The following is a 27426-nucleotide window of genomic DNA, read 5'->3' on the forward strand; positions in this document are numbered from 1 at the left end:
AGGTTCATATCCCCACATACACACAAGGAAGCAGCAGGATATTGGTTAAGCAGACCGATCATTTGTTGGAAGAAAGCTTTTGTATAAACATTTGGTGCATACATATTACAGAAAGTGAATTTCTTTCCTGCGAATAATACTTCACAAATCAGATAGCGGCCCTCAGGGTCTGATTGCGTGGATATAAGCTCGATATGTAATGACTACTCCTCTAGCTTTAGATGTGTATGGCGCGAACACTAGTACCTTCCATTTGAGAATATTCAGTTGAATAATCTCGGGTGGTATTAGGTGTGATTCTTGCAGGAAAATATCAAGTTTAAGTTTGTTTAGGTACCAAAAAAAGGATTTTTTTTTTTCTCTTTTGGGGGGAATTGAATCCCCTACATTCCATGACCCGATCTTGTCCTCTGCCATAAGAGCCGTACAATCAGGAAAACATTAGTCCGAAAAACAACCATTTTTGACAAAGGGAAGGGAGACACATCAGGAAAAGACAACAAGACAAACACAGGGGAAAGAAACATATGGCGGACGGTGAAATGTCCAAATGTTATTAATGAGGTCAATGAGAACTTGACGTTAGCACAGAGCCTCATCAATAAATGTGCATTCAGCAACGAAGCTATCCGGGAAACAAATACCTTATGAACACACCAATTAAATACGGAGAAAATAGCTCCCAACTAGACCGGCAGTTTAAGTAATACTATAAGTAATGCCACTATAATGAGAACTTATAACAACGTTTTTAAAGTGAATAATAACCAGTATATAGTACAGAAAGTGGAACGCAGAAAATAAGTCAGAGTTCCCCTGCACCACACAAATAGCATACAATCTAGCGAATCTCTCTCCAATATACTCATAATAAACATGACAGCTTACTGACATCAGGTTAAATGGGTTAAAATGAGACATACAACCTGAGGGTGGCTTGAGGACTAAAAATTTAACCATAGTCCTTATAGCAAGACAGTGCGGCAGTTCTTGTCATCAGTGAAAATACACAAGAGTAATGGCATGTTACTTTAATCAGCCGCATCAGAATTACGTCCCCTTGCTTCATCGTCTTGTTCACATAGGTATGCTTCTGCGTCCGCTACTGAAGTGAAGTCGGCAAAAAATGAGCCGTCATATAAATGAAGTCGTGCTGGATAGAGCAAGGCGAATTTTCTGCCCTCCTTGACCAGGCGGGAACACATAGGAGAGAAATCTTTCCGCGCTATAATAAGTTCTGCTAAGTAATCTTGAAATAGTGGAGAGTGGCTATCGGGAGGCCGGGGAACAGCCGGGAAATGGGTAGACTGGCCGGTTAGTAGCGGAGCCTCTCCATCTAGCAGCCGCTCAGACCAGAGGCGGAACCAGAAGTCTAGGACTATTCTTAATTTGCCATCAACACAATAAATCATGACCACAATTTTACTAGAACCGGCACTTTAAATAATATAAAAACACACAAAATGAAGTACAAACGCCTCAGCATACAAAGTGTTTATTTCCCTGCATCACACTACAAGGGTTTGGTTTGGCTAGTCTTGTACATGCCAACCCTGTAAAGTAATAACCCTGTAAAGTAACTACACCCTATCTATCCTCTATAAACATCATATTCTCTGCATTCAATTTATTTAAGTGATTTTAGGGCTGTTGTGTTGAAACACTTTACTGGAACTACAACCATATCTTTACAATCAAAAGGACGAAGACCCAGACAAAGGGGTCTATTTAATAAGCTTTGAATGGAGATGAAGTACTAGCCCATCAGCTCCTAACTGCCATGTCACAGGCAGTGTTGAAACATTCACTTTATCTCCATCCAAGGCTTAGTACATATACCACAAAGCAACCAGCATCCCTTGCAGTCACATTTATTTTGACACCTCTTTCCTACAACTCCATAAAATTACATTTCAGCAGAATTAAGTTTTTAATCAGCGATCATATATACACATGTAAAATACATTAAAATCAGATTTGGCACAACATGGCAGTGTCGGAAAGTCAGGTTCACAAGTGGCCTTTACACAGAAGTCCGGTTAAATATTCCGCAGCACCCTGCTTTTGGCAGTGAAATGGTTACAGGATTTTTGGATAAAACGGATTCTGCAGCACCAGGCGAAGCATTTCCTGGACAGTATATAAATACCATATAAAAGTGGCTTCACAACAAGACTGATGAAATACTTCATGGTAACCCGGCCTTTTGTAGATCAGCAGGTGCCTGGTCTATCACTTTATAACAGGACGTTACGCCAGGTCCTTCAGAGATCCTACAATTTCTTTATAAACGCAAAATCGCATTTGTAAATAAATATTTCATGAATTCTGTTTCACCAAATGAAGTTACGTTGTTTAAAAGACTCGCCCGCGACATCAATCTGAAATGTTAAAAAGTTTTGTATAAAATTTTAAATAAAAGCTAAAAAAATGGAATCTGTAGCTAAAATTGATCCCACCGCAGGGCTGAACCACAAATACCCATAACAAAGTCTTCCCCACGATATGGAGACTGATGCTTGGGGTGGGCAATAGACCATGGCTGATGAAGTCTAATGCACAGTCACGGAGGCAGTGACAGACATGACTGAGCAATGTCTGCCTACCGCTTCTGCTGCCAGTTGGGGGGGGTGGGGGAGGGGGTGAAAGGCTGGAGCTCAGCATTTCCAGGTGTAGGTGTAGTCACTTAGTTCTAGCTGTCGTAGCGAGGACTTCCCAAGGGTAGACAGCTGGGTCATTTGTGCCAGTGTAAGTGGGTGAAGGCCACAATTTGCAAGTTCAGAGCCATCATTCTGCTGGGGAAAGAAAAGGGAAAATGTAGTTAAATAAAAAAAAAAAATGCCACCATGTAATAAGCGTGTGGTATATCGCACTTATCACCCAATAGGACTCATTGTTGTACATCTGCACTTTAAAAACCAGAAGATAGGACAGTGATCCTCCAGTGGTTCCATAGTGTTATCCCACACAACGCACCCTTCACTTATATTATTTACAGTATTTCAAAATATTTTATTTTCAATGTACTGTAATCTATGTATTGTATATATTCTGATATTTTGATTATATCACATTGAAAAAATGTATGTTAAACCTATGTCCACTAGTCTTGCTTTTCTTGTAACTTAAAGTTGACTTGAATCATTTGCCTATATGTCTCTGATTCAATAAAAAAAAAGAATTTGAAAAAACAAAACAAAAACCAGAAGATAGGTATACAGCAGGGCTAATCAACATGCTGCTGTGGAACCATACATCCCAGCATGTTCTAATAGCAAACCTGTGGCAGGGCATGCTGGGATGTGTAGCTCCACAGCAGATATACAGATATATGTAACAGATGAATGACTTCAAGCCAGTGATCATTAACAAGGTCACCTTATTAGGTTACTTTGGAAATTACAGATTCTAAGTTTCTGCTGCAGTGATGAGAAACACTCATCCCATTATCTCAAGTGATTGGCGACACCTGGCGAGTCACTCACCCAACGCAGGCTACAGCCAGTCACAAACAGCCAGCCGGGGCCATCCCCACTCGTGGTCAGCAGTGTCCTGTAGGGGGGAAGTTGCTGTGAAACAATCACCGTCTGGTGAATAGATGCTGTACGCATGTGCATGGCATCTGTTCACGCTGCAGGGAGCGCTCTGGGGCTGCCCAGCATCTCCGTGAGAGCTGGGCACTCTCTACAGTAATAAAAAGGGGAGCATGTCTTAAGGACACCCCCTTTTCAAGATGACCATGCCCTCTTTTCGGACGTGCGCAGCAGTGCCCTTTTTATCCGCAGACACCCTGCCCCACTCCGGCCCTAGAGTGAACACTACATCACAACGCAGGCTATTGACTTACTGAGGCAGGAGACCCGCTGCCTGGTTCCACAACCACATTAATAGACCCGATCAATAAAAATAACATGGAAAAACAAGAGATATGGTAAGAACTTACCTTTTTTATCTCTGTTTCTACGAAGTCCATAGGGTCCACAGGGTTGACCTTGGGGTATAGGTTGGGAACCAAATCCGGGCACCACGCAGTTAAAGCTTTTAGCTCCCAGGATGCACTTGGGTCCACTCTCCCTATAACCCCACCCCCCAGCCAGAGGCACCTCAGTTTGTAAGTAGCCAAAGGCCGGAGGAGGAGAGAAAAAGAGAGAGAGAAAACTGGAACACTCTAGAACCATACTCACAGAAAAGGAGACGGGAAACCGGTGACCAGTAACACAGCCCATATGAAGCCAGGTGCGTCAGGGCGGGCGCCCTGTGGACCCTATGGACTTCGTAGAAACAGATAACAAAGGTAAGTTCTTACCATATCTCTTGTTTTCTACTTCAGGGTCCATAGGGGGTCCACAGGGTTGACCTTGGGGATGTCCCAAAGCAGTTCAACCAAGGGTGGGGACGCTCCTGTGCTGAGAGGAGAATCAGTCGCCAAAAAGGAAGCATCCTGAGAGGCAAAGGAAACCAATGCCTAGAACCTTAAAAAAAGGTTTGGACAGAAGACCACGTGGACACCTAGTAAGGCAAAACAGCCGAGGCGCCACAACGAGCCGCCCACGAGGGTTACATGACCCGAGAAAAAACAAGCCTCAACGACAGAAATGCCTACCTATGGGTAGGCCCCTGAGGAAGACATACGAGGCCATCCAGCCAACATTTCATTATAGGCCGGCCATCGTTTCCTGTGAAAACCAGAAACCGCAGACCACCAATAAGGAGTCCGATTACCATAAGGAACTTGAACGGATCATATAAAGCCAAAGAGGCCGGACCACAGTCAATGAGGCCACACCAGCCGAGAAGACTGGGGACTGAATGGCCGTACCATAAGTTCCAGAATAATATGGAACCTAAAAACCACTCTAAGAAGAAATACAGGGCGAGAGCAACTCACACCCTGACATGATGCCCTCCAGAAGAGGGAGCCACATGAGAACGCTCCCAATTCAGACACTCTCCTGGTTGATTTAAACACCCTGAGAGAGAGAGAGCTTAAACAATAGACCATGTAATGGCTATCACAACCAGCAGTTCCATTGACTGTCCCCGGACGGAACAAAGAACCACTAACTCCCCAGGAGTCCCTAGGAAGGACAAGTGGAGGCATAATCCAGAAAACACTCCAAAGGATGAACTGGATACCAGAGCGGAGCAATTCCATATCTTAACCATACCGACAGTGTAGAGATCCGCACTGTCAGGAAGGCCAGGCCAAGGGTGAAACCCAAGCCAGCCAGAAGGAATGCCAGAATATCTGAAAATCCTGGACACCGGAGGATCGTATCGACAGGTACGATACCATAAGAATTATGTGTGCCACAGTCCGTGGCAGATCCCAGCAAAGTCAGGCCTATCTGCTCTAAACATCTCAATGAAGACAGAGCCAGGGAAGCCCTAGGACCACAGTAGGGGCGCAGTCAAAGACAAACGATCCAGGTCCAGGGAAAAACAAGGACCCTGAGACAACAGGTCCAGATAGTGAAGCAGTAGGAACGGAGTATCGATGAGGAGACTCCGAAAATCTCAGTACCAGTGATGTCTGGGACGAACTGGAGCCCCCAGAAGGAAAGCCCCTCCGTCTCGAATTAAACTTCCGAAGACCTCGAGGAAGAAGGGAGACCGGAGGACACAGGTACACAAAGTGGAAGGACCACTTCACTGACAAAGAGTCACTGAAGGTAGCTTCAGTACTCCTGGAGCTGGACTGTAACACCGGTAATGTGTGATCAAGTCAGAAGGCCATGAGGATCAATCCCCTCAGGGAGGCCCCCTCTGCTCACCAGGAGTTGAAACCTCTCTTGGAGAAGAGACTAGTCCCCGGGATGCACGTCGCAACAGCTGAGGAAGCCCGCTTCCCAATGGAGAGCTCCGGGAATAAACACTGCAGAGTTGGCCAGGAGAAGACCCTTGGACTATGCCAGAATGGATGACATACCTGACATTGCCACCCAACTACCAGTGTTGCCTAGATGGAAGTCACTGTTGTGACACTGTCGGACTGAACCTATTCAGGTTTACCGTGACATATGGGTTAGGCCAGAGTGAAGGTCCAAGACAGCCTAAAGTACCAACAAGTTAAGTGGCAGGACAGAAACGACAGACGTCCAACTGCCCCGAAACGAATGCGGACCAGACACTGTCTGTAGCAAAGAACACCCTGGGTGAGATGGCCATAGCCACCCGGACAGAGACCAACTCGCCTCTGGAGAAAGTATCATCGTTCGAACATCGATCCGATGGGAAAAACTCGATCCATCTGGAGGGGAGTCAATTATGGCAAGGTCTGGAATGGAACTGAGCACATTCCACCCTACCAAAAGGTAGACACTCTGGTAGACCGCGCATCACAAAGAGTAATGACATATGTCGAATGCGTAGATATCCGCACACTCCAAGTTGAAGAGTGGAGATCTTGTCTTACGCCAGAAAAATTCTCAGAGTCTGAGAATCCAGCAGTGCTCCCAGATGAAGAAAACCCTGTGAGGGATGTAGGGAGGACTTTTTCTCCGTTGACTAATTATCTGTGCCGAGAAGAAGCCACGGTTATCCTGACCTGGCGGTAAAGTACCTTGGTGATCCTGCTAAAAGCAGGAGACCGTCCAGAGAAAGGAGCATTCGGATACCCTGAACAGGTGAACTGTCAGAAAATCCATAAGGCTGGTATACCCCGGTGGAGTTGAGGACAGTCCCAAAAGGCAGAGCCCGAAACTTACAAGTGTTGCTGTGGCACAGCAAACCTGAACCCCTGCTGATGAGATGGCTCTGTACGTACCCGTAGGTACGTATCCTGAATACTCAGATATACCCTAAAATCCCCAGGTTCCAAACGTCGGATGATGGAGCATGGACGATTCCACCTGAGTCCAGGCACCGTTGGAATCTGATTCAGGGATTTGAGACAGAGTATAGGCAAATGAGGACCAGTCGGTCACCGCCCCAGAAAGAAGTAGAACAACCAGTCCCTCACTGAGATAGTGAGGTTGGCCGAAATAGCTCTGCTTACCACAAAGACTGTATAGCTTTCTGGGATTGTAAGGCCCTGATCAGGTCTGAAGAAGGGCCCATGTAACAATGCCTGTGAGGAGGCTGCCTGAGCAATGAGAGTACCTCACTCTGGAAATTCCCCAGATGTAGACCTGTCCCGTCAGGCTGAGGGTATATCCTCAGGTGTAGAAACAGGGTCGTCCGGAAGTCCAGGACTGCTCGGTACTGGATATGGTGGCCCCCATGGAGGCCGACAGCCTAGGAAAAAACAGGCCTTTAGGCTGACCCTGAGGACAAAAAGACTTAACAGAGTTAGTCCGAATGTAGTGGGAGTAGCTAAAGACGGTATCTCCCCATTAGCGATACTGCCAATGATGCAACGATCTTGTCAAGGTCAGGACCAAACAAGATCTTCCCCATGGAAGGAGTGTGCACCTCTGCTTTCCCATAACGCAGCCATAGGGTACTGCGGCGGATACAGACGCCGCCGAAACCCTGAAAGTTAGAAGACCGGCATCCCATGAGGTAATCCCACATATGACCACTGCATATTTTATGTGAGCGGCAAAAGATATTTGAACCTCAGGACGTGTTGGAGGGGAAAAACGTCACAAAAGCATCACCATGCGATGGCCATGGTAGGACGGGCAACAGGCCCTGAAAACGAGTACATTGATTTCAGGCAAAGTTACCACCTACAGATCCGTAAAATCCGTCCAGGCCGGGATGGGAGGCGTATTAATGCCTGTAACCCGATGATTAACATACAAATCCATCCCAGAAGGGGATTTCCATTACTTGGGAGGACCCTCAGGGAATGGGAAACAGGAGGCCTTTGTGACTCCTCGTATCTGGGGACAGCCAGACTCCCGCTATGAGATCCACCCGCTGGGCAGAAAACGGGAGATGTATGATACAGGTGCAGGATCGACATTCTCTATATCCAGAATGAACCTGGCTACCAGCCCCAAAGCAGGGATAATAATACTTGAAATCGGCTCCCCCCATGTGAGAGGGAAAGAGCCGAATATACCATCCAGTTCACGGCAGAGCCACTGGTCAGTAACCACAGGGCATATATCACGCCAATTAGTATTTCTATAAAACAACATCCACCAGGGTGGCCGTTGTGGTAATCCCTGCAAGGGGAATGACAGACAGATGTGGTATCGGAGGTAATTCATGTACTGTGAAAAACCCCGGCGGGGAGCGACAGTCTGTTGCACAGGGGTAAATTGCAAGAAATTGCGAGATACCCCGAGTTCAAAAGGGCAGTATGGTGAAGTAACTCCAAGCGAGTGACGACAATGGGGCCCGCCCGGCGATCCTCAAAGGAGAGGATCCTGAGAAATAAACCGCCCTTTAAGGGGGTCGTGCAAGGGGCCCCGCACCAGATGGTGCCGCATACATAAACCTTTCTGAGTTAAAATCCTCCGCACTAATTCCTGCAGGCTATGACTTGCAGGATCGCAATAATGGGTGCAGTATCGTGTGCAATCTAATCTCCTGGTCAGATATATCTGACTATCTTGACGGAAATATTAAGCAGCGCCATACCGGTCCTGACTGACGCTAAGATTAGCTGCAGGGACCCATTATCAGCGTATGCAACTCACAGTTCCATCTAAAATATGGCAACGTGCAGCACGCAACAGTATGTGACAAACCTCACAGATATTAACAAATATATATATGTGAGGTCTCAGAACCACCCCAGGTACACCTGTATTAGGGCAGATAAAGAAAAGGGATAGATATACACTGACAGGTGAGAGAAAAAGCAGACAGTCAGCACTAGCAAAAGTCACATACAATGCAGACATATATATATATATATATATACATACATTTGCATGACATATAATATACTGCACAATGTCGCTACATTCAACTGCCCAGATTCAGTGTCTGGGAAGGCTATAGCGCTGTGTACACTCACCCAAATGGCCAGGTACGCAGAGGGACTGGGCTCACTGACATCCTAAGAGTTCTGCAGCACCACAGAGAGAAAATGGCCACTGGAGACCTCAGAAGAAGCGTGGCCCGCGGAGGAAGCAGCTCAGCGACGCCAGACTGTAGTATTGAAAGGCGCGCTGAGCTGAGGGGAGGAGCCGCTAGACAGGGAAGGCTTCCTCCCCTGGCTAGCAATTAACCCCCCGGGATGCCGGCTCCCGCTGCCGCTATAATCCCTGGTGGGCTAGTGGACACGCGGGGTATGCCTCCATGGAGGGGGAGCCCGCCGCCACCGCTAGCGCCTCCGGTCTGTCCCCAGAGACCGGAGGCATAAGGCTGCATATTCACACGTGGATCACCGCAAGCGGTGACCACACGACTTACCTGTCCCCGTCGATCCGGCAGCAGCCCAGGGATTCCTCCAGAGCCCGGCTAGTACAGACTCTGGGGTCCCGCTGCGATCCCCAGATCTGTACTAGCGTCGCAGCGCCGGCGGGGTGTAGGAGCGGCAGCTCAGACGTCCATTGGACAGTCTGATGCTGCCGCTCTGAAGAGTAGTAAAAAATAATAAAATAAAACTCTTTTAAGCTTAGGGGCTGCTAAGCAGCCCCCCTGCAGTAACGGTGACCCGACTCCGGCCGGGCACCAACTTAAACTGAGGTGCCTCTGGCTGGGGGGTGGGGTTATAGGGAGAGTGGACCCAAGTGCATCCTGGGAGCTAAAAGCTTTAACTGCGTGGTGCCCGGATTTGGTTCCCAACCTATACCCCAAGGTCAACCCTGTGGACCCCCTATGGACCCTGAAGTAGAAATGAGTTGTGTATTTAAGTCATACTTCAGGCAATTGCTAAAATCACTGGAGGGAGAAGGTGCATGATGTCCATGTTACATGTGTGTTGCATGGAAAACGGACATACCACAGAGCAGGTGGATGAGAAGGACCCATAAGTGACATGTGTGTGTCCGATGTATAAAACACACATATTGGGATTATTACTCTCCATGTAGAAACACATGGTATAAAAACAAGAGATATGGTAAGAACTTACCTTTGTTATCTCTATTTCTACGAAGTCCATAGGGTCCACAGGGTTGACCTTGGGGTATAGGTTGGGAACCAAATCCGGGCACCACGCAGTTAAAGCTTTTAGCTCCCAGGATGCACTGGGTCCACTCTCCCTATAACCCCACCCCCAAGCCAGAGGCACCTCAGTTTGTAAGTAGCCAAAGGCCGGAGGAGGAGAGAAAAAGAGAGAGAAAACTGGAACACTCAATAACCATACTCACCGAAATGGGAGACGGAAAACCGGTGACCAGCCACACAGCCCATATGAAGCCAGGTGCGTCAGGGCGGGCGCCCTGTGACCCTATGGACTTCGTAGAAACAGAGATAATAAAGGTAAGTTCTTACCATATCTCTTGTTTTCTACTTCAGGGTCCATAGGGGGTCCACAGGGTTGACCTTGGGGATGTCCTAAAGCAGTTCAACCAAGGGTGGGGACGCTCCTGTGCTGAGAGGAGAATCCGTCGCCAAAAAGGAAGCATCCTGAGAGGCAAAGGAAACCAATGCCTAGAACCTTAAAAAAAGGTTTGGACAGAAGACCACGTGGCCACCTAGTAAGGCAAAACAGCCGAGGCGCCACAGCGAGCCGCACACGAGGGTCACATGGCCCGAGAAAAAACAAGCATCAACAACAGGAAGGCCTACCCATGGGTAGGCCCCTGAGGAAGACCTACGAGGCCATCCAGCCAACATTTGGTTATAGGCCGGCCATCCTTTCCTGTGAAAACCAGAAATCTCAGACCACCAATAAGGAGTCCGATTTCCGTAAGGAACCTGAACGGATCACATAAATCCAAAGAGGCCAGACCACAGTCAATGAGGCCACACCAGCCGAGAGGACTGGGGACAGAATGGCCGTACCATAAGTTCCAGAATAATATGGAACCTGAAAACCACTAAGAAGAAACACAGGGCGAGAGCAACTCCCACCCTGACATGATGCCCTCCAGAAGAGGGAGCCACATGAGAACGCTCCCAATTCAGACACTCTCCTGGTTGATATAAACACCCTGAGAGAAAGAGAGAGCCTAAGCAATAGACCATGTAATGGCTATCACAACCAGCGGTTCCATTGACTGTCCCCGGAGGTAACGAAGAACCACTACTTACTCCCAAGGAGTCCCTAGGGAGGACAAATGGAGGCATAATCAAGAAAACACTCCAAAGGATGAACTGGATACCAGAGTGGAGCAATTCCATATCTTAACCATACTGACAGTGTAGAGATCCGCACTGTCAGGAAGACCAGGCCAAGTGTGAAACCCAAGCCAGCCGGAAGGAATGCCAGAATATCTGGAAATCCTGGACACCGGAGGATTGTATCGACAGGTACAATACCATAAGATTTATGGCTGCCACAGTTTGTGGTAGGTCCCAGCAAAAGCTGATCCATGTGCTCTAATCATTCCAACGATGACAAAGCCAGGGAAGCCGTAAGACCACTGTAAGGACACAGTCAAAGACAAACGACCCAGGTCCAAGGCAAAACCAAGGACCCTGAGACAACAGGTCCGGGCAGTGAAGCATCAGGGATGGAGTATCGATGTAGAGACTCCGAAGATCCAAGTACCCCTGACATCTGGGGCAATCAGGAGCCACCAGCAGGAAAGCATCTCCGTCTCGATTGAAAACACTTCCAAAGACCTCGAGGAAGAAGGGAGACCGGAGAACACAGGTACACAAAGTGGAAGGACCACTTCACCGACAAAGAGTCGCTGAAGGTTGCTTCAGAATCCCCAGAGCTGAACTGTAACACCATAGTGTGATAAAGTCAGAAGGCCATGAGGGTCACCTCAGGGGGGCCCCCCCTGCTCACCAGGAGATGAAACCTCTCTTGGGGAAGAGACTAGTCCCCGGGATGCACGTCGTGACGGCTGAGGACTCCCGCTTCCCAATGGAGAGCTCCTGAAATGAACGCTGCCGAGATGGTCGGGAGGAGACCCTCGGACTATGTCCGAATATGTGACATACCTGTCATTGCCACCCAACGAACAGTGTTGCTAAAAAGGAAGCCACTGTCCTGACCCTGTCGGACTGAACCTTTTCAGGTTCACCGGGAAACAAGAGTAATGGAGCGTACACACGGTCAGATTTGTCAGACTTGTCAGATGAACGACTGAACGATTAAACGATTTGAAAGATTTGAACGATTTTACCAAAGTTTTGAACGATTTGAACGATTGAACGATTTTTAACTGCATTAAAATGAATGGAATCGTCCAAGTCTGACTGCAAACCCATCAGATGTCAGATATCGTTATCTGACAAACGGGAACGCGCATCGTTGATCGACCATCGTTCAGGCATGTCAGATATGAACGATTTTCCATCAGATATGAACGACTGAACGATTTTTAAATCGTTATCGTCCATATCTGAAGAAAAAATCTGATCGTGTGTATGCACCATTATGCCAGAGTAAGTTAATTGACAGGGTGGAATCGACAGACGTCCAACTGCACTGAAAAGGATTCGATCCAGACACTGTCCATAGCAAAGAAAACCCTGGACGAGATGGCCATAGCCACCCGGACAGGGACCGACTTGCCTCCGGAGAGAGCATCATCGTTTGAACAGTTATCCGACAGAAAAAACTCATTCCATCTGGAGATGAGCCAATTATGGAAAGGCCTGGAATGGAACTGAGCCCATTCCACCATGCATCCCAGAGTGTAAAGACATCTGTCGACTGCGCAGACAACCATGTACTCCTAATGGAAGAGAGGAGATTCCGTCTTACGCCAGAAGAATTCTCAGATTCTGAGAATCCAGCAGGGATCCTAGATGAAGAATACCCAGAGAGGGATGCAGGGAGGACTTTTTCCCCGTTGATTAAACGTCTGCACCCTGAAGAAGCCACAGTCATCCTGACCTGGCCGTAAAGTACCCCGGTGATCCCGCTAAGAGCAGGAGGCCGTCCAGGTACAGGAGCATTGGGATATACTGAACAGAAGAACTGTCAGAAAATCCAAAACGCTGGTAAACCCCTGTGGGGCTGAGGACAGTCCCAACAGGCAGAGCCCGAAAAATTGTAAGTGTTGCTGTGATACAGCAAACCTCAGCCCATGCTGAGGAAAGGTCTCTGTAAGTACCCGTAGGCACGCGTCCTGTATATCCAGTGATACCATAAAGTCCCCAGGTTCCAAACATCGTATGATGGAGCATAGGGATTTCCTCCTGAGCCCAGGTAGCTTTAGGAACTGGTTCAGGGAATTGAGACAGAGAATAGGCCAAAGAGGACCATTCAGCCACCGCACCAGAAAGAAAACAGAACAACCAGTCCCTCACTGAGATAGTGGGGATGGCCTAATTAGCTCCGCTTACCGCAACAACTGCATAGCTTTCTGGATCTGTAAGGCCCTTGTAAAGAGGGCGTACCCTCCTACCCACGTAGCCGCGGCAACTTGACACTAATACCGGGCGAACTGAGAAAATCGGTATCTCCCAGTTGTAGGCCTGTCCCGTCAGGCTGAAGAGATATCCGTAGGTTCAGAAGCAGGATCGGCTGGCAGTCCAGGCCTGCTCGGTACTGGATATGTCGGCCCTTGTAGATGCTGACAGTCTACGAAGAAACAGACCTTTAGGCTGACCCAGAGGACAAAAAAGACTTAACAGACTTAGTCTGAGGCCTTGTAGTGGGCATAGCTGAAAGCGGTAAACTTGTCGTTAGTAATACTGCCAATGTTACTACAATCTTGTCAAGGTCAGGACCAAACAATATCAACCCTAAAGATGGTATCTGCACCTCTGCATTCCCAGAGCGCAGCCATAGGGTATTACGGAGGATACAGTCACAGCCGGAACTCTGAAAGTTAGGAGACTGGTATCCAATATAGGCATTTCCACCTATGACAACAGCATATATTACGTGAGCGACCAAATACATTTGAACCCCCGACGTGTTGGAGGGGAAAAAACGTTACAAATGCATCAACCCAATATGCAATAGTATTAACCAACCATGCTATAGCCATGGTAGGATGGGTAACAACTCCTGAAAGCAAGTATACTGATTTCAGGCAGAGTTACCACCTACGGATCCGAAGAATCCGACCACGCAGGAATGGGAGGCGTAGTAACGTCTGTAATCAGACGAGTAACACGCCCATCCCCCCCAGGAGGGGCTCGTGATGACCCTCAGGGAATTTGGGACAGGAGGCCAAACACTGTTGTAACACCTCCTATCTGGCAATAGCCAGAGTCCCGCTATGCGATCCACCAGCTAGTCAGCAACAGGGAACCCGAAGGCACGCAATACTGAGGGTGTATGATACAGGTGCAGGTCAACATTCACTCTAACCAGAATGGACCTGCTACCAGCCCTAAAGCAGGGATAATAATACCTGAAATAGGCTTCCCCCCGTGTAAGAGGGAAAGAGCCCCGAACAGTACCCAGTTCACGGCAGAGCCAACTGGGAAGTAACCACAGGGCGTCTACCACGCCAATTAGCGTTTCGTAGAAAACGACATCCACCCAGGGTGGCTGTTGTGGTAATCCCTGCAAGGGGAATGACAGACTATTGTGGCACCAGGGGGAATTCATATACTGCGAAAAACCCCTGCAGGGAGCGGTAGTCTGTCACAGGGGAAGAGTGCAAGAAGCTGCGAGATACCCTGAGATGAAAAGGGCAGTATGGTGAAGTAACCCCAAGTAAGGTACAACAATGGGGCCCGCCCGGCGATCCGCAATTGAGAGGATCCCGAGAAAACAAACCGCCCAAGGGGGTCGTGAAAGAGGCCAGCACCAGATGACGCCACATACAGAACCCTTTATGAGTCAAATCCTCCGCATTAACACCTGCAGCACATGACTTGCAGGATAGTAAAAATGGGTGCAGTATAACGCTCTATCTCCTGGTCAGACATATCTGACCAATCTTGGCGGAAATATTAAGCAGCACTATACTGGTCCTGACTGATGCCAAAAATTAGCTGCAGGGACCCATTTTCAGCGTATGCAACACACAGTTCCATCTAAAATATGGCAACGTGCAGCACGCAACAGTATGTGACAAACCACACAAATATTAACAAGTATATAAATGTGAGGTCTCAGAACCACCCTAAGTACAGCTGTATTAGGGCAGATAAAGAAAAGGGATAGATATACACTGACAGGTGAGAGAATAAAGTACAGTCAGCACTAGCATAAGTCACATACAATGCAGATATATACATATATACATAAACATGTCATATAATATACTGCACTATTACACTGCATTCAACTGCCCAGATTCAGTGTCTGGGAAGGCTACAGCGCTGTGTACACTGACCTGATGGTGAGGTACGCAGGGGGACTGGACTCACTGCCATCTCCAGAGATTTCTGCTGCACCACAGAGATAAAATGGCCGCTGGAGACCTCAGAGGAAGCGTGGCCCGCGGAGGAAGCAGCTCAGCGACGCCAGACTATGGATACTGAAAGGCGCGCTGAGCTGAGGGGAGGAGCCGCTGTAACAGGGAAGGCTGCCTCCCCTGGCCGGCTATTAACCCCCGGGACGCCGGCTCCCTGCACCGATCGTTAAGTCCCTGGTGGTCTAGTGGACACACGGGGTATGGGGGGCCCGCCGCCACTGCCGGCGCCTCCGGTCTGTCCCCTGAGACCGGAGGCACAGGACTGCATTTGAAATGCGCAGATCACCGCAAGCGGTGATCCGCGACCTTACCTGCTCCCCGTGGATCCGGCAGCAGTCCTGGGCGCCCGCAGAGTCCGGCTAGTACAGACTCTGGGGTCCCGCTGAGATCCCCAGATCTGTACTGGCGTCTCAGCGCCAGCGGGGTGACGGAGCGGCAGCTTAGACGTCCTATGGACAGTCCGACGCTGCCGCTCTGAAGAGTCCAAAGTCCATGGAAAAAACTTTGTCCCTAAAAAAATAAAATAAGCTTAGGGGCTGCTAATCAGCTCCCCCTGCGCTAACGGTGACCCGACTCCGGCCGGGCACCAACTTAAACTGAGGTGCCTCTGGCTTGGGGGTGGGGTTATAGGGAGAGTGGACCCAGTGCATCCTGGGAGCTAAAAGCTTTAACTGCGTGGTGCCCGGATTTGGTTCCCAACCTATACCCCAAGGTCAACCCTGTGGACCCCCTATGGACCCTGAAGTAGAAAACACAAGTATCTAAAGTGGTGCAGGGACATGCCAATGTAACATAACGAGGCATGTTTCATACATGCACTGCCAGGACCTGGCCTATGTATCTGTACACTGGAAGCACACACACACATATATATACAGAGACCCCCCCTACTGCAGCGCCCACCTGGCAGCTCTGGTCATGGCTAGCTGTGTTGAACACCGTGGTTGGCTCATGTGTATAGAGGGCGGCTGAGAAACTGCCCATCTGTGCAGACTTGAGGAGCAGCGTCAGGGAATGCAGAGCGTGGGGCATCACCGGCCCCATTATCTCCAGGCTGAACTGATCTTTATATCCCGAGAGCACCAGAGTTTTCACATTCACACTCCTGGCCTGGAGAGAGCAGAAAAAGAAAGGACTAAATACAGCACAAGGATTGGCCAAAAATTTCAATTGATAGTTAGATCGGCCTCTAGTAGATAAGGGGATAGGTGCTCACATCATCAACCTAAGTGCACATCGATGGAGGAAGAGGAGCCAGGGAGGATCAGCCTGCTAATCAGGGAAAGGTAGAGAGACGGCAGCACATAAAGGACTAGGAGTACAAATGGTGCAGCCATTACACAATATACTGACGCCGTACCTTCAGTGTGTGCATGGTGGCCCCCCGGAACGCCATTGGTGACAGCAGTGTGGGCGGGAGTCCGGCCTGGGCGCCGGCAGCAGCTACAATGCTCTTGCAGTTGATGAGGAAATTGAGTAACGTGAAGGTGTTTGTTCCCTTCACCAACACAACGGACTCCGGCCTGTGGTCCAACTTCACTGCGTTTCTCTCCTTACGGCTGGATTACCTCCGGTCAAGGAGCACAAAGACCAAACGTTCTAAGTCACCACTACAATAATGACATCCCTGGTCTAAGCTCTGCTCTCTGGCCTCTAAGATTCTTGCTGTTAGGGAATGTTAAAACGGTGGCATGGCATGCTGGGATGTATAGTACCACAACAATGGTAGGGTCGTATGTTAAACACCTCTGCTCTAAAGAGTTACATACATTAGATTAGGGTGCCCTGGGAACTAGAATTGAGAAGCCCTATTGGCATGTTTTCCACACTCTGTGCTGACTGTCATTAATTATTTCACTGATTCTTTGAGGCGACCTAAAAAACATGCAATGTTAGTATCCCTCAGGACCAGAGCCAAGAAACTGACTTAAGGGCCCCATACACAGTTGGCCACCGATCCGTTGGGGAATTGGTGAAATTCATGTTAAAGATTCCCGATTTGCTGATCACGATCATATTTTGGTTGGGATCGGTAAATCACAGAAATCCAACGTCTGATTTCACAGATGCCCAGATCCCAGCATCTGGGGATTGCGACTATCAGTCACTGATGTACATGGGGGGGGGGGGGGGGGGGGGGGGGCGGGGGTTTAAGATGAACAGTGATAATGGTCTTTGAACAAAGATTTGAGTGTCAAAATTCATCAGGTACCATTTCTCATTTTATAAAGCTAAACTTCATTCAACAACCGCCATGATCGGAAATAGATAAACCTTTGGCTACAATATCTGCTTCTTAGGACCCCATTTGTACCAGATTTTTTTACTTGCCAATATGTTTTGGACATCTGTGCTCCTAGGATTATGAAATTAGCCATCGGTTGCTGCGCATTACAGATTTTAAATCCTGAACCCCATCTAAGACCGTACCTGGGAGGAGCAGTAAAGCCCCTGCATCTTCTATACACCAATGTCAGCGCAGCTCGTGTCTTATCATGAAAGGATACAGTTTGATGGATATCGCATCAGGCTTTTTAATTTGGTCTTCAACCCCCATCTTTTCCAACCAGGAAAAACTCTCGTCCTCATCACTATCTGATGGCGCCCTGAACATAAAAGTAGCCTGATGAATAACTGGGTAAGGCTAGAACATTGCTGTAGAATTATCACAGAGGAGACCAATATCAGCCTAACCCACGGTGTCAGAGTGACATTGTCCTGGGAGATCAAACGATGTGGTGACCAATACCACTTATGCCAACCGGAGGACACCAAACAGACTCTGGGACCCAATTTCAGTCCCTAGCCAGTTTTGAAAAGCATCTCTCAACTATGTGGGCATCTTGTTTAACACAACACTGTGCTTAAACTTTTTAAAGAGCATAGAATTCTATTACTAACTACTGGTATCATCATAGGACATTCTAGGAAGTGCAGTATTTTACAAGAGGGTGACATAAGCCAGAATCATAGCTTACACTTGTTATGGGTGACAGAGTCCATCTGTACCTAGTATACAGTAAAGAAAAACACACTGGGCGTATATTTGTGGGTGGAAGTAGGGTACTGCTTATAATGGCAGAGTACTATTACAGTATAGTAAACGCCAAAGCACCTAGCTAATGAGGGCCCACAGTAAAGTCTTCCCCATCAATAGAATTCATAAGGCTGAAAGTGACCTTGTAAGTTACTGTCCATTTCGCAGGACATGCAAAAGTTCCAAACTGCAAAATCCGGACAATTGTTCATCGCAGCTGCATATAAATAGGAACCTTTGAAGCATCCACTGTGTGACATTACGGAGCTGCACTGCACTTACTACCAATATACATTACATCTAGAAATGGCTAGCCTAGAACCTCAATGCAGGGCCACAAACAGCACTAGTTTCTCTCTTCTACCAGTAATATGCAGCACACCCCACTTATTGATTGAAACTTCAGCATCACCGGGCAAGAGAAGAGTCTACCAAGCAGAAATGCCAATTGGCCCACCACAAGATGGGTGGCAGGGTCTGCACCTAGAACATAGGGAATCCCTCACTGGGGACCAGGATATTAATCTCAAAAAAATGCTTAAGTGGCTGGTTCTTGGATGAAACGCCTACGTGGATTTGGCCGGCAGCAGTGTGAATAGGTCACTTTCACACAGAACAAAGGCAACGATTCATGCAACACCGAAACCTTTACAATGACATTTCACTTACTCTTCTCCTTCACTTGTGCCTCCCGTCTCCTGAGTCCCGTCATCCGTTTGGGGTAACGTCTCCGCACTCTTCTGTTTTTTACTGGCATCATTTACCACCAATGGCAGAGAAAATTCAATTCCTGGAAAACGATTTGCTTTTAAAGTCCTTTTAACGGCATTTACCATTAAAAAATATTTGTCAAATGGGTCACTCGATCGATAAAGAAGATATGTTTTGTGTGACTGTTACCCAGGAGCAGAGGAATTAGACATTAGCACAGTACCAGGTGCTCCAAGTATTTACCTTCATTTTTCATGGCTTCCCTTAAGCCCTGTGTGGTAGGAGACATGACTGCTGTAATTACATCACACCCTGCGACACCAGCCGCCCGGAACAGCACGGTGAACTGATAGGCGCACACATAGAAGTATGGACACAGCTTCGCTCTGAGAAGATTATACAGAGAGGTGAAACTAAGAGCCCTGCAGAGAGAAAGAAAACGCATCAAGTTACGAATAATCTAAAATCACAAGCACTTGGGAGAGAGAAAAAAACGTCACAGACGCAGTATGGAGAGAAGTCTGAGCTAGCAGGCGGCTGAGGGAGGGAAATTATGGTATATATTTACCATTCACTCATTAGCACCTGCTGCAGGGATTCATCTTGAGACCAGGGGTTATTCTTTCCAGTCATTTTCCGGTCTGCTCCGATCCTGGGGAAGAGCTGCAGCCACGGAAGTGAGGGATGAAGCCAGTACACCAGTGCTTGCTGGAAGGCACATCGCAGGTCAGTGGACTGCTTGGGTTCCTATGAAGAGTAGCACAACGACGTCAGGTACAGTGTAATACCTATGTGCACTAGATGGAACAGAGGCTGCCTTGTCTATAGGATTGTCCTTTGTACTCCATAGATGACTGTTACAATGACGCTTGTTCTGCCACTACTTATGCCAAGTAGCCGGAATGGCTCCACAATGTTTCCAAAATATAAATACCATGGACATCTATGCATTATTGTTCTACTAAGCCTGAATTTCATGTTGTAGAGCAGCAGACTGTCCTCTCTGAGAGATTAACAAGGTCTATGAAGCACAGGAAAGAAAATAGTAAGGGCGCATTTTATATCCTAAGGAACACTAACTACACATATTTTTTCCAATGTGGTGTGTATATTTGTATCATTGTTCCACACTTACGGATTTTTTACACGATCTGGCCGATTCCGACGCATCGGAACGACAGATCGTGTAAAAAAATGCCCAAAATCGTGAGTCCCCCACTCACGATCACGATGTGCATCCCCGCTGGTCGCACATCGCATCTTCAGATCTGGCAATCTGGGACGCAAAGCACTGAAAAAAAAGGCATGGATTCACGATGGATCATTTGAAGATGGACCAAATCGTGTACAGAGCTGCCGGGGAGGAGCTGCGAGGGAAATCGTACACGATGTCGGATCGTGTGCAGATCGGTAAGTGTGTAGGCGCCTTAGCAGTAACTAGACACTTGTGATAGGAACCAATAGCTAAACAAAATTGGACAAATCCTTTACGTGAAGTCAGTTGGGCCACTTTTCACATTAATGTATTTCAGTTAAAAGGACTTACAATTACTAATTTTGGAGACACCATGACTATTGATAACAGTCAATCCAATTAGCCACACCGCATTCTGCACCACTCGCACCCAGCCCGAATTTATAGGGCTGCGAGCAGTTTTAAGTGAATTCAAGCTGTCGTAAAACACGTTGACTCACACCAGCGACTATTTGGCTTGACCCCATAGAGCAGGGCTCGACAAATCCCGGGGGCCAGGTCCCCATGGCGACCAAATTTTGCCGCCTAGCTACCAAATTTTGCAGGGAGGAAGGAAGCAGTTTGTAGTCAACCCCTTAGCTGCGTGGGGATTGGTTGCCCAGGGGGGAGGGTTAGGTGCACAGTAATGTGGCCGAGGGAGGTTGTTTGCCTGGGCATACCCAGTTAGTGGTGTGGCGTTTGGTTACTCGGGGGTTAGCGGTTTAGTAATGTGGCCGCACAGGGGGAGGATATGGGGGAGTGGTCTGGCTCCTACACTTTCATCTTGGCTTCTAGATTTTAGAAGAATTTGTCAAGCTCTTTCACACCTCTCAATTGCCTTCTATACAACTTTATTAAAAATGCTTGTCAGCATAATACACAAAGGGATCAATTCAGTTCAAGTGTGCACTATCGGTAGTCCCGACATTACGGTTTTCGTTTGCAGCTGATGCTGACGTTTCCTCAATGTCGCATAGGCACATCGTGGGGCTCACGGCTAAATGAATCAACCCCCAAAGCTTAGACATTACACAGAATGCAATGTGTTTTTAAAGAAGAAACGTACATTTCATCTTTCAAAAACAATCAAAAAACCAAGCAGTGTAACAAAAAGGTACTGGATATTCTACCCAGCCCAACAAATGAACCAGGAGTTCAAAAGTTAGTGTGACTGGCAAAATAAAAAAAACAGTCCCTCTGGCCAAGTAGTGGCTACCTGATGTGAAGAAGGATCTGTCCTGTACATGGTATCTGGTACAAACACAAGGAACAATGTAAACACAATGCTGTGAGCTACACACTGATGAGAAAACATAATGGTGACTTTCTTTTAAATCTATGACTGTGCACAGAAGAAACTCCAAACTCATTGCACAATTGCTCAGGTACTAATTAAATGTCAGCCCACCACTCAAAGCATCTAGAGGAACTACCATTAAATGGTCAGGACTGCATAGAGACCATCCGATCCGAGTCCACAGGGTGACATATGGGGGGGGGGGGGGCAGACACCCTGAATTGAGATAAGGCAGGAGAGGAAATACCTGAAAAATATTGTAGCAAGAAGCAAAGATTCTTAAAATGTTTGGTGACAAATGGAATTTTTAGAGTAGTTTTGGTCAAGATTTCACCTCCTTATTTGGTCCAGACATACGCAGAAAACGAGAGTTGGGAAGCGGCACAGGACTCTAACCCTACACCATGTCTGAAAGGTGATCCTCTAAGGCAATAAAATTGGGACTGGAGTGGATTCCCCATTAGAAACTATAGCAGCCTCCACAGCACTGTAGTGGGGCATGGGGTAACCAGATTGGAGTACTTGCCCGGGCACAAAGCGCCTGGCCTCTCACCGAAGCAGGGAATCTAACCTCTTAAAAGATGGCCAAGGGAATCCACCATGTTCCAAAGTACACACAAACGCAAAGTATTGGTTTTTAAAGAGCTCTCATATAACGGTCTAGGAGATGCCAGACAAGCTGCCACGTCTAGCTTCTAGAGAGCCAACAATGGGCTGCAAAATAAGATGAGGGTGGATTTCAACAGCTCTTGAATCCAGATAATTCACCAATCCCCAAAGAGAATACGCTAGTGTCATAGTTTTAGGAGTTTGGATGTCACCAGTGGGAAGATTTAGGGCAGTCACCGTTCAGCCCTAAATAAATTCTAGGTTTACCAAAATTTTTTATGTGGCCGCTTGGCGCAATGATTATCAGCACATTAGTGAGAGACTGCGATGAACCAACAGAAACCACAAACCCTCCTGCAACTTTTACTAAACACACTGATTGTATTTTAGAACCAAAGCCTTTATAGCCTAATCCAGGCAGAGTTACTTCCTTTTGTTTGGTTGACCAAGGATATGACAGAGCATAAGCTTATGTACTGAAAACAGTTGTGATATATCCAAAAGGCAACAACAAAATTAAATAATATTGCTGAGATATAAAGGCTTTGGTAAAAAACATAGAACTAGAAATATGAAGCAATCTGTGAAAGCAAAATCATCTAATTGATATATAGATGTGCAAATTGTGACATAACGTGCGCAGAGGTGCCCTGCCCGCTAAACACGATTCTGTACAAACGAAAGGTGAACACAGAAAAATCAAAATAAACCTACAGTAAATTTAAAAGTGGTGCTGTAAATGTTACCGGTATACTGTGAGGCAGAGTGACAGGAGCAGCACGACAGTGTAAAGCCAGGCCCTGAGCTTCTTCATGGGCTTTTAAGTGGTCAGTCCAGGAGAAAGGCTGGGAAGACGTGAACAGCAGGCGGGTCTTTAGGCTCCAGTCAGCCGGATAAGCAAGTGATCCCTTCGGCTGCTCCGATACTGTAAGAGGCTTTTCAGGAGACTGGAAGAAACACAGATTAAATTACATTAAAATAGTAACATATAACATGCACAATCCTCTCAAAAGTGCAGGCTGTGTGATCTACCAGGAAAGGACTAAAGGGCTTACTTTACCATGCACCCCCGAGAGGTGCGATATTATAAAAAAAACACAAAAGTATATAAGGGGCAGTAAAATTGCCAGTATACTTAAACGGCAATTTTAGGAAGATTTCTAGAAGAGGCTACAGATTTGAATTCGCAGAGACAAGTGAAACGTAACTTTACAGAAACGACGAGAGCGCTATGGAACGGTCTTCCAGCAAAGGTGGTGTATTGCATACAACAGGGTTCCCCAAACTCAGTCCAAAATGCACCCTAACAGTCCATTCTTAAAGACTGCCGTGTTGTCCAAGTTTGGGAACCACTGCAATATACTGAAAGAACAAAACCACAAGGGCCAAAAAAGAAGCTTATTGCGAAAAGAAAACAATAATCCCTGTACTCCCCTACCCAATAGATGCCAAAGAACATTATTACAGATAGGAAGTCAGCTGCACTGAACCCCTCAGATAAAGGGAGACTCTTCCACATACAAATTGGAAAATAGTGAGGCCGATGCTTCACATTTGTGCATGAAGGCAGAAGCACACAAAAATAAAATCTGTAAATAGGAATAAATGGTATTTACTTGGGTCTTTGTGGTTGCAGCAGGCTCAGTGTCCAGGATGTCTCTGCAAATTACATCTTTTTCTGAAACAAAAAACTGAGAAAAATTATATTTTACTTTTGTGCACACATGACAGCTCCTAAGCCCCTAGCTCACTGCCTGTCAACTTTGTCTGCCCCTCCCCCATACAGTGTAAGCTCTCACAAGCAGAGCCCTCCTTCCCTCATTTATACATGTCTTCACCGGGATGCGGTCAATATCCCGAACGCATGGATTCCGGCGTATGTAAACGAGATATGTTCAGTATGGCGGTACAGGTGATGTAGGCGCTTAGAATATCAGCACCAAAATCCCCGACACCTGTCAGAATCCCAGTGCGAGCATCCCGGCCGCCGGAATCCCGAAGGTAAGTAGCAGGGTTAGGGGGAGGGTTAGCGCTAGGCACTAGGGAAAGGTTAGGTTTAGGCACTAAGGAGGGGGGAGGATACCTACTGACAGGTGTCGGTAAGATATCCTAATAGACAGGATGCCCGCGGCGGGATTCTGACTGCCGGGATCCCGAGCATCGGCATCCTGTACCCATCTTCTCCACACTGCCAACAGAGGCGTGGAACCTCTGGGTTCAGCAGACACTGCTTCTGTGGTTATTATGGCTGTGTGCGTGCACAAATAGTATCCCACCATCTCCAATATCTTATTCTGAAAGCCTTTGGCACTTTTTTCTTATGTTTGCACTCTTTCTGCAAAGTGCTGTGGACCCCTAAAGGAGCCATATAAAAAAAAAATAACCCTAACCCCCCCCTCCCCCTCCCCCGGGAGCCCTAAACCTAACCCTCCCCTCCCGCGGCTGTCCGCTGCGGCGCCCGCTCGATCGGAATGCTGGGCGCCGGCCTCCCGACGTCGGGCAGATTACAGGCGTCTACATTTAAGCGCCTGCCATTAGTCCCTAGTCGGGATAAAGCAGTCTGGAAGCCGGCGGTTGGCATTTAGACAGTCGGGTTCCAAACTACATCCCGGCGTTCTATCGTCCCCATCACCAAGTTACTGTAGTGTAACCAGGTCACGCTGGGTATATATCACCATGGGGTATAAGTCCCAGGGACAGCTGACAACTAAAGCAGCACCCAAAACAAAAGTGGCTGCAGTGTGCAGATATGGGGGGGGGGATAATAGGGACATCCCTTCACAACTGGGACTCTGTGTTGGGGAAGGGAGGGATAATAGGGGCATCTTCTCACAATTGGAACTGTCCCTGGAGCCTGGTGACAGCTGGCAACAAGGGAAAAGCTACATCCAGCTGGGACAGCTGCTGCACAGGGGGAGGAGGTCACATGTACACACAGCCCGTGACGTTCCCGCCTCTGAGTGGCTGCTCCGTTTGCGGGTGATTCAAAGACCGGCCGGGGGATGAGGGGAGACTGTGGAGCCCGGGTCCCGGCCCTGGCAGCTTTCCCCCCTCCCCACCACTCTCTCACCTCAGCAGGCGGCAGCGGGTTCTCCTGCTCCGGCAGCGCCCAGCTTCCCCCCCGCAGCTCCTGCAGCGCCCAGCTTCCCCCCCCCAGCTCGCACTCCGCCACACTCCCCGCCGCTCTCCTCTTCCCCGGCACCGTGTTCTCCAAGCTGGCGAACGGGTTCCTCCGCTTCACCGCCCCGCTCTGCTGCTGCCGCCCCGGGGAGAAGGGCCGCACCCCGGCCGCCCGCTTGGTGGCATCCCCCGGGGAGAAGAGCGCCGCCTTGGCCCCGGCCTCGCTCCGGCTCCTCCGCCGGCTCAGCCGCAGGACCTCCGAGGGCTTCTTGAAGCTGGGGGAGTAACCGGGGAGCAGCGCGGACATGGCGGCGACTGTGACTGACTGAGTGTGGCGCGCTTTCCCCCCCCTCCCCAGCCTGTCTCACGTGACGAAGCCGGGGCCCCGCCCACAACTAGCAGCAGGCGGCAATACCACTGTCCACCGCTGGTGGCCGCTGCTGCGGAGACACAGACAGAGCGGCTCGTCTCGGGAGTCACATGACGGCGACAAGCCATAACCAGCAGCAGAAGCACTACCACTTGTCACCGCTGGGGGCCGCTGCGGCGGAGTGTGGCGAGCTTCCCTCAGCAGCCTCGCGTGATTGCACTTCCAGCGTCAATGGTCACTAACCACCGATGGCCGCTAGAGGCTGCTGCTGCTGCTGCGCACGTTCTGGACGCTCAGTGCCTTGCGCAGTACATCAGGATAGTCAGCAGATGGCGCCTCAGGGCAATCAGACTGGTCACTGAGGATGCTGCTGCTGCTGCCAGCCTGGGGTGGGGAAAATGCCAATGGGGACAGTGACCAGAGCACAGGGACAGCGTTCTGCTTATGTAATATAATAGACTCCCCCCTACATGTGTAAGAACAGATGTGACCTTAATTCTGGGCTAGCCTGGCCCTGTGCTATCTAACTCTTACTATAATTTGGTTTATGGAATCAGCCTGAGCTGCTAATAAATTGCAACACACATCTCCATCGGCCATCGATGGTTGCAAAAAATAAAATTGACAGTCGATGCAGGGGCATATTAAGAAAGGAGGGGGCCCATGTGCCTTCACCTTCCGGGGCCCCCTCCTCTCTCCCCGGCAGTCGGCAGCAGATTGACCGCAGCAGCAATACACTCACTCGAATCTACTGAGCATGTAACTGGGGAAGTGGCGTTTTGTGCAGCGCTGCTACAGCCGACGTGGGACTTTGGAGAGGTAAGTATTAAAAAATATGGGTGCAGGGTGTCGTGTGGGCCCCCCTTGAACCCAGGGGCCCATTTGCACTGCACACCCTGCAGCCATGATAGATACACCCCTGAGTCGATGGCCATCCCTAATCCAGAGAAATATCACAAACCCTTTAGCACTCAGTGAAAAACATGAACAGAACTGTGTAGTGGGCTATATTGAAAATCTTAACTATGAAAATCATAAATTCAGCTGCCACTTATGAGGTGCACCTGCTTGTCAATACAAAAATGTAATCAGAAAATCATGTGGCAACACTTCAATGCATAAAAACCATGCAGGTATGGTCAAGAGGTTCAGTTATTCCGACTAAACACAAGAATGGGGAACTGACTAAGTGACTTTGACTGTACAGTAGGGGTGTGCACCGGCCACTTTTCGTGTTTTGGATCTGGATCTTTCTTCGTGTTTTGGATCTGGATTGGTTTTGCCAAAACCACCCTTCCGTGTTTTGGGTTCTGGGTTTTGTGTTTTGGATCTGTATTTTTTTTTTTTTAAAGTATAAAAACAGCTAAAATCACAGAATTTGTGGGTTTTTCTGCTCCTATGCTATTATTACCCTCAATAACTTTAATTTCCACTCATTTCCAGTCTATTCTGAACACCTCACAATAGTGTTTTTATGTCCAAAAGGTTGCATCGAGGTAGCTGGATGACTATGCTAAGCGATACGAGTGGGCGGCACAAACACGTGGCCCATCTAGGAGTGACACTGCAGTGGCAGACAGGATGGCAGTTTGAAAAACTAGGCCCAAAACTGTACATAATGCAAATGCAAAGAAAAAAAAGAGGTGCAAGATGGAATTGTCCTTGGCACTAAACACTCTTTCGGAGTACACACTGGAG

At 48.1% G+C, this 27426-nt stretch overlaps 1 protein-coding gene across 3 annotated transcripts; it reads right to left on the minus strand.

Moving 5' to 3' along the window:
• Window positions 1-1479: 1479 nt before the first annotated feature.
• On the minus strand, window positions 1480-25725 carry DONSON (DNA replication fork stabilization factor DONSON). Of its 3 annotated transcripts, none has more exons than XM_088461678.1 (11): window positions 25371-25725; window positions 25309-25340; window positions 23855-23929; window positions 22985-23185; window positions 19667-19845; window positions 19342-19520; window positions 19057-19177; window positions 17858-17956; window positions 16711-16909; window positions 16254-16460; window positions 1480-2792 (listed from the first exon to the last, which is right to left on the minus strand). In XM_088461678.1, exons 1-11 carry the CDS (start codon window positions 25663-25665, stop codon window positions 2658-2660), a joined length of 1722 nt encoding a protein of 573 aa, XP_088317804.1. In that variant the 5' UTR covers window positions 25666-25725; the 3' UTR covers window positions 1480-2657. The 3 variants fall into 3 exon arrangements, with proteins under 3 accessions (XP_088317804.1, XP_088317803.1, XP_088317802.1); XM_088461677.1 differs by having other exon boundaries at window positions 1480-2795; XM_088461676.1 differs by having other exon boundaries at window positions 1480-2795; window positions 25309-25725.
• Between the last annotated feature and the right edge of the window lie 1701 nt (window positions 25726-27426).

The sequence above is a fragment of the Taudactylus pleione genome, unplaced genomic scaffold, assembly GCF_031769625.1.
Source record: "Taudactylus pleione unplaced genomic scaffold, aTauple2 ptg001086l, whole genome shotgun sequence".
Taxonomy (NCBI): Eukaryota; Metazoa; Chordata; class Amphibia; order Anura; family Myobatrachidae; genus Taudactylus; species Taudactylus pleione.

Excerpts from the sequence above, each read along its gene's own strand:
- DONSON (XM_088461676.1), bottom strand. The coding sequence starts at position 25,665 with ATGTCCGCGCTGCTCCCCGGTTACTCCCCCAGCTTCAAGAAGCCCTCG. Across the intron at positions 23,186-23,854 it reads CTGCAACCACAAAGACCCAA|TCTCCTGAAAAGCCTCTTAC; the intron begins GTAAATACCATT and ends TGTTTCTTCCAG. Across the intron at positions 19,846-22,984 it reads CTCTGCCTCACAGTATACCG|GAACCCAAGCAGTCCACTGA; the intron begins GTAACATTTACA and ends TACTCTTCATAG.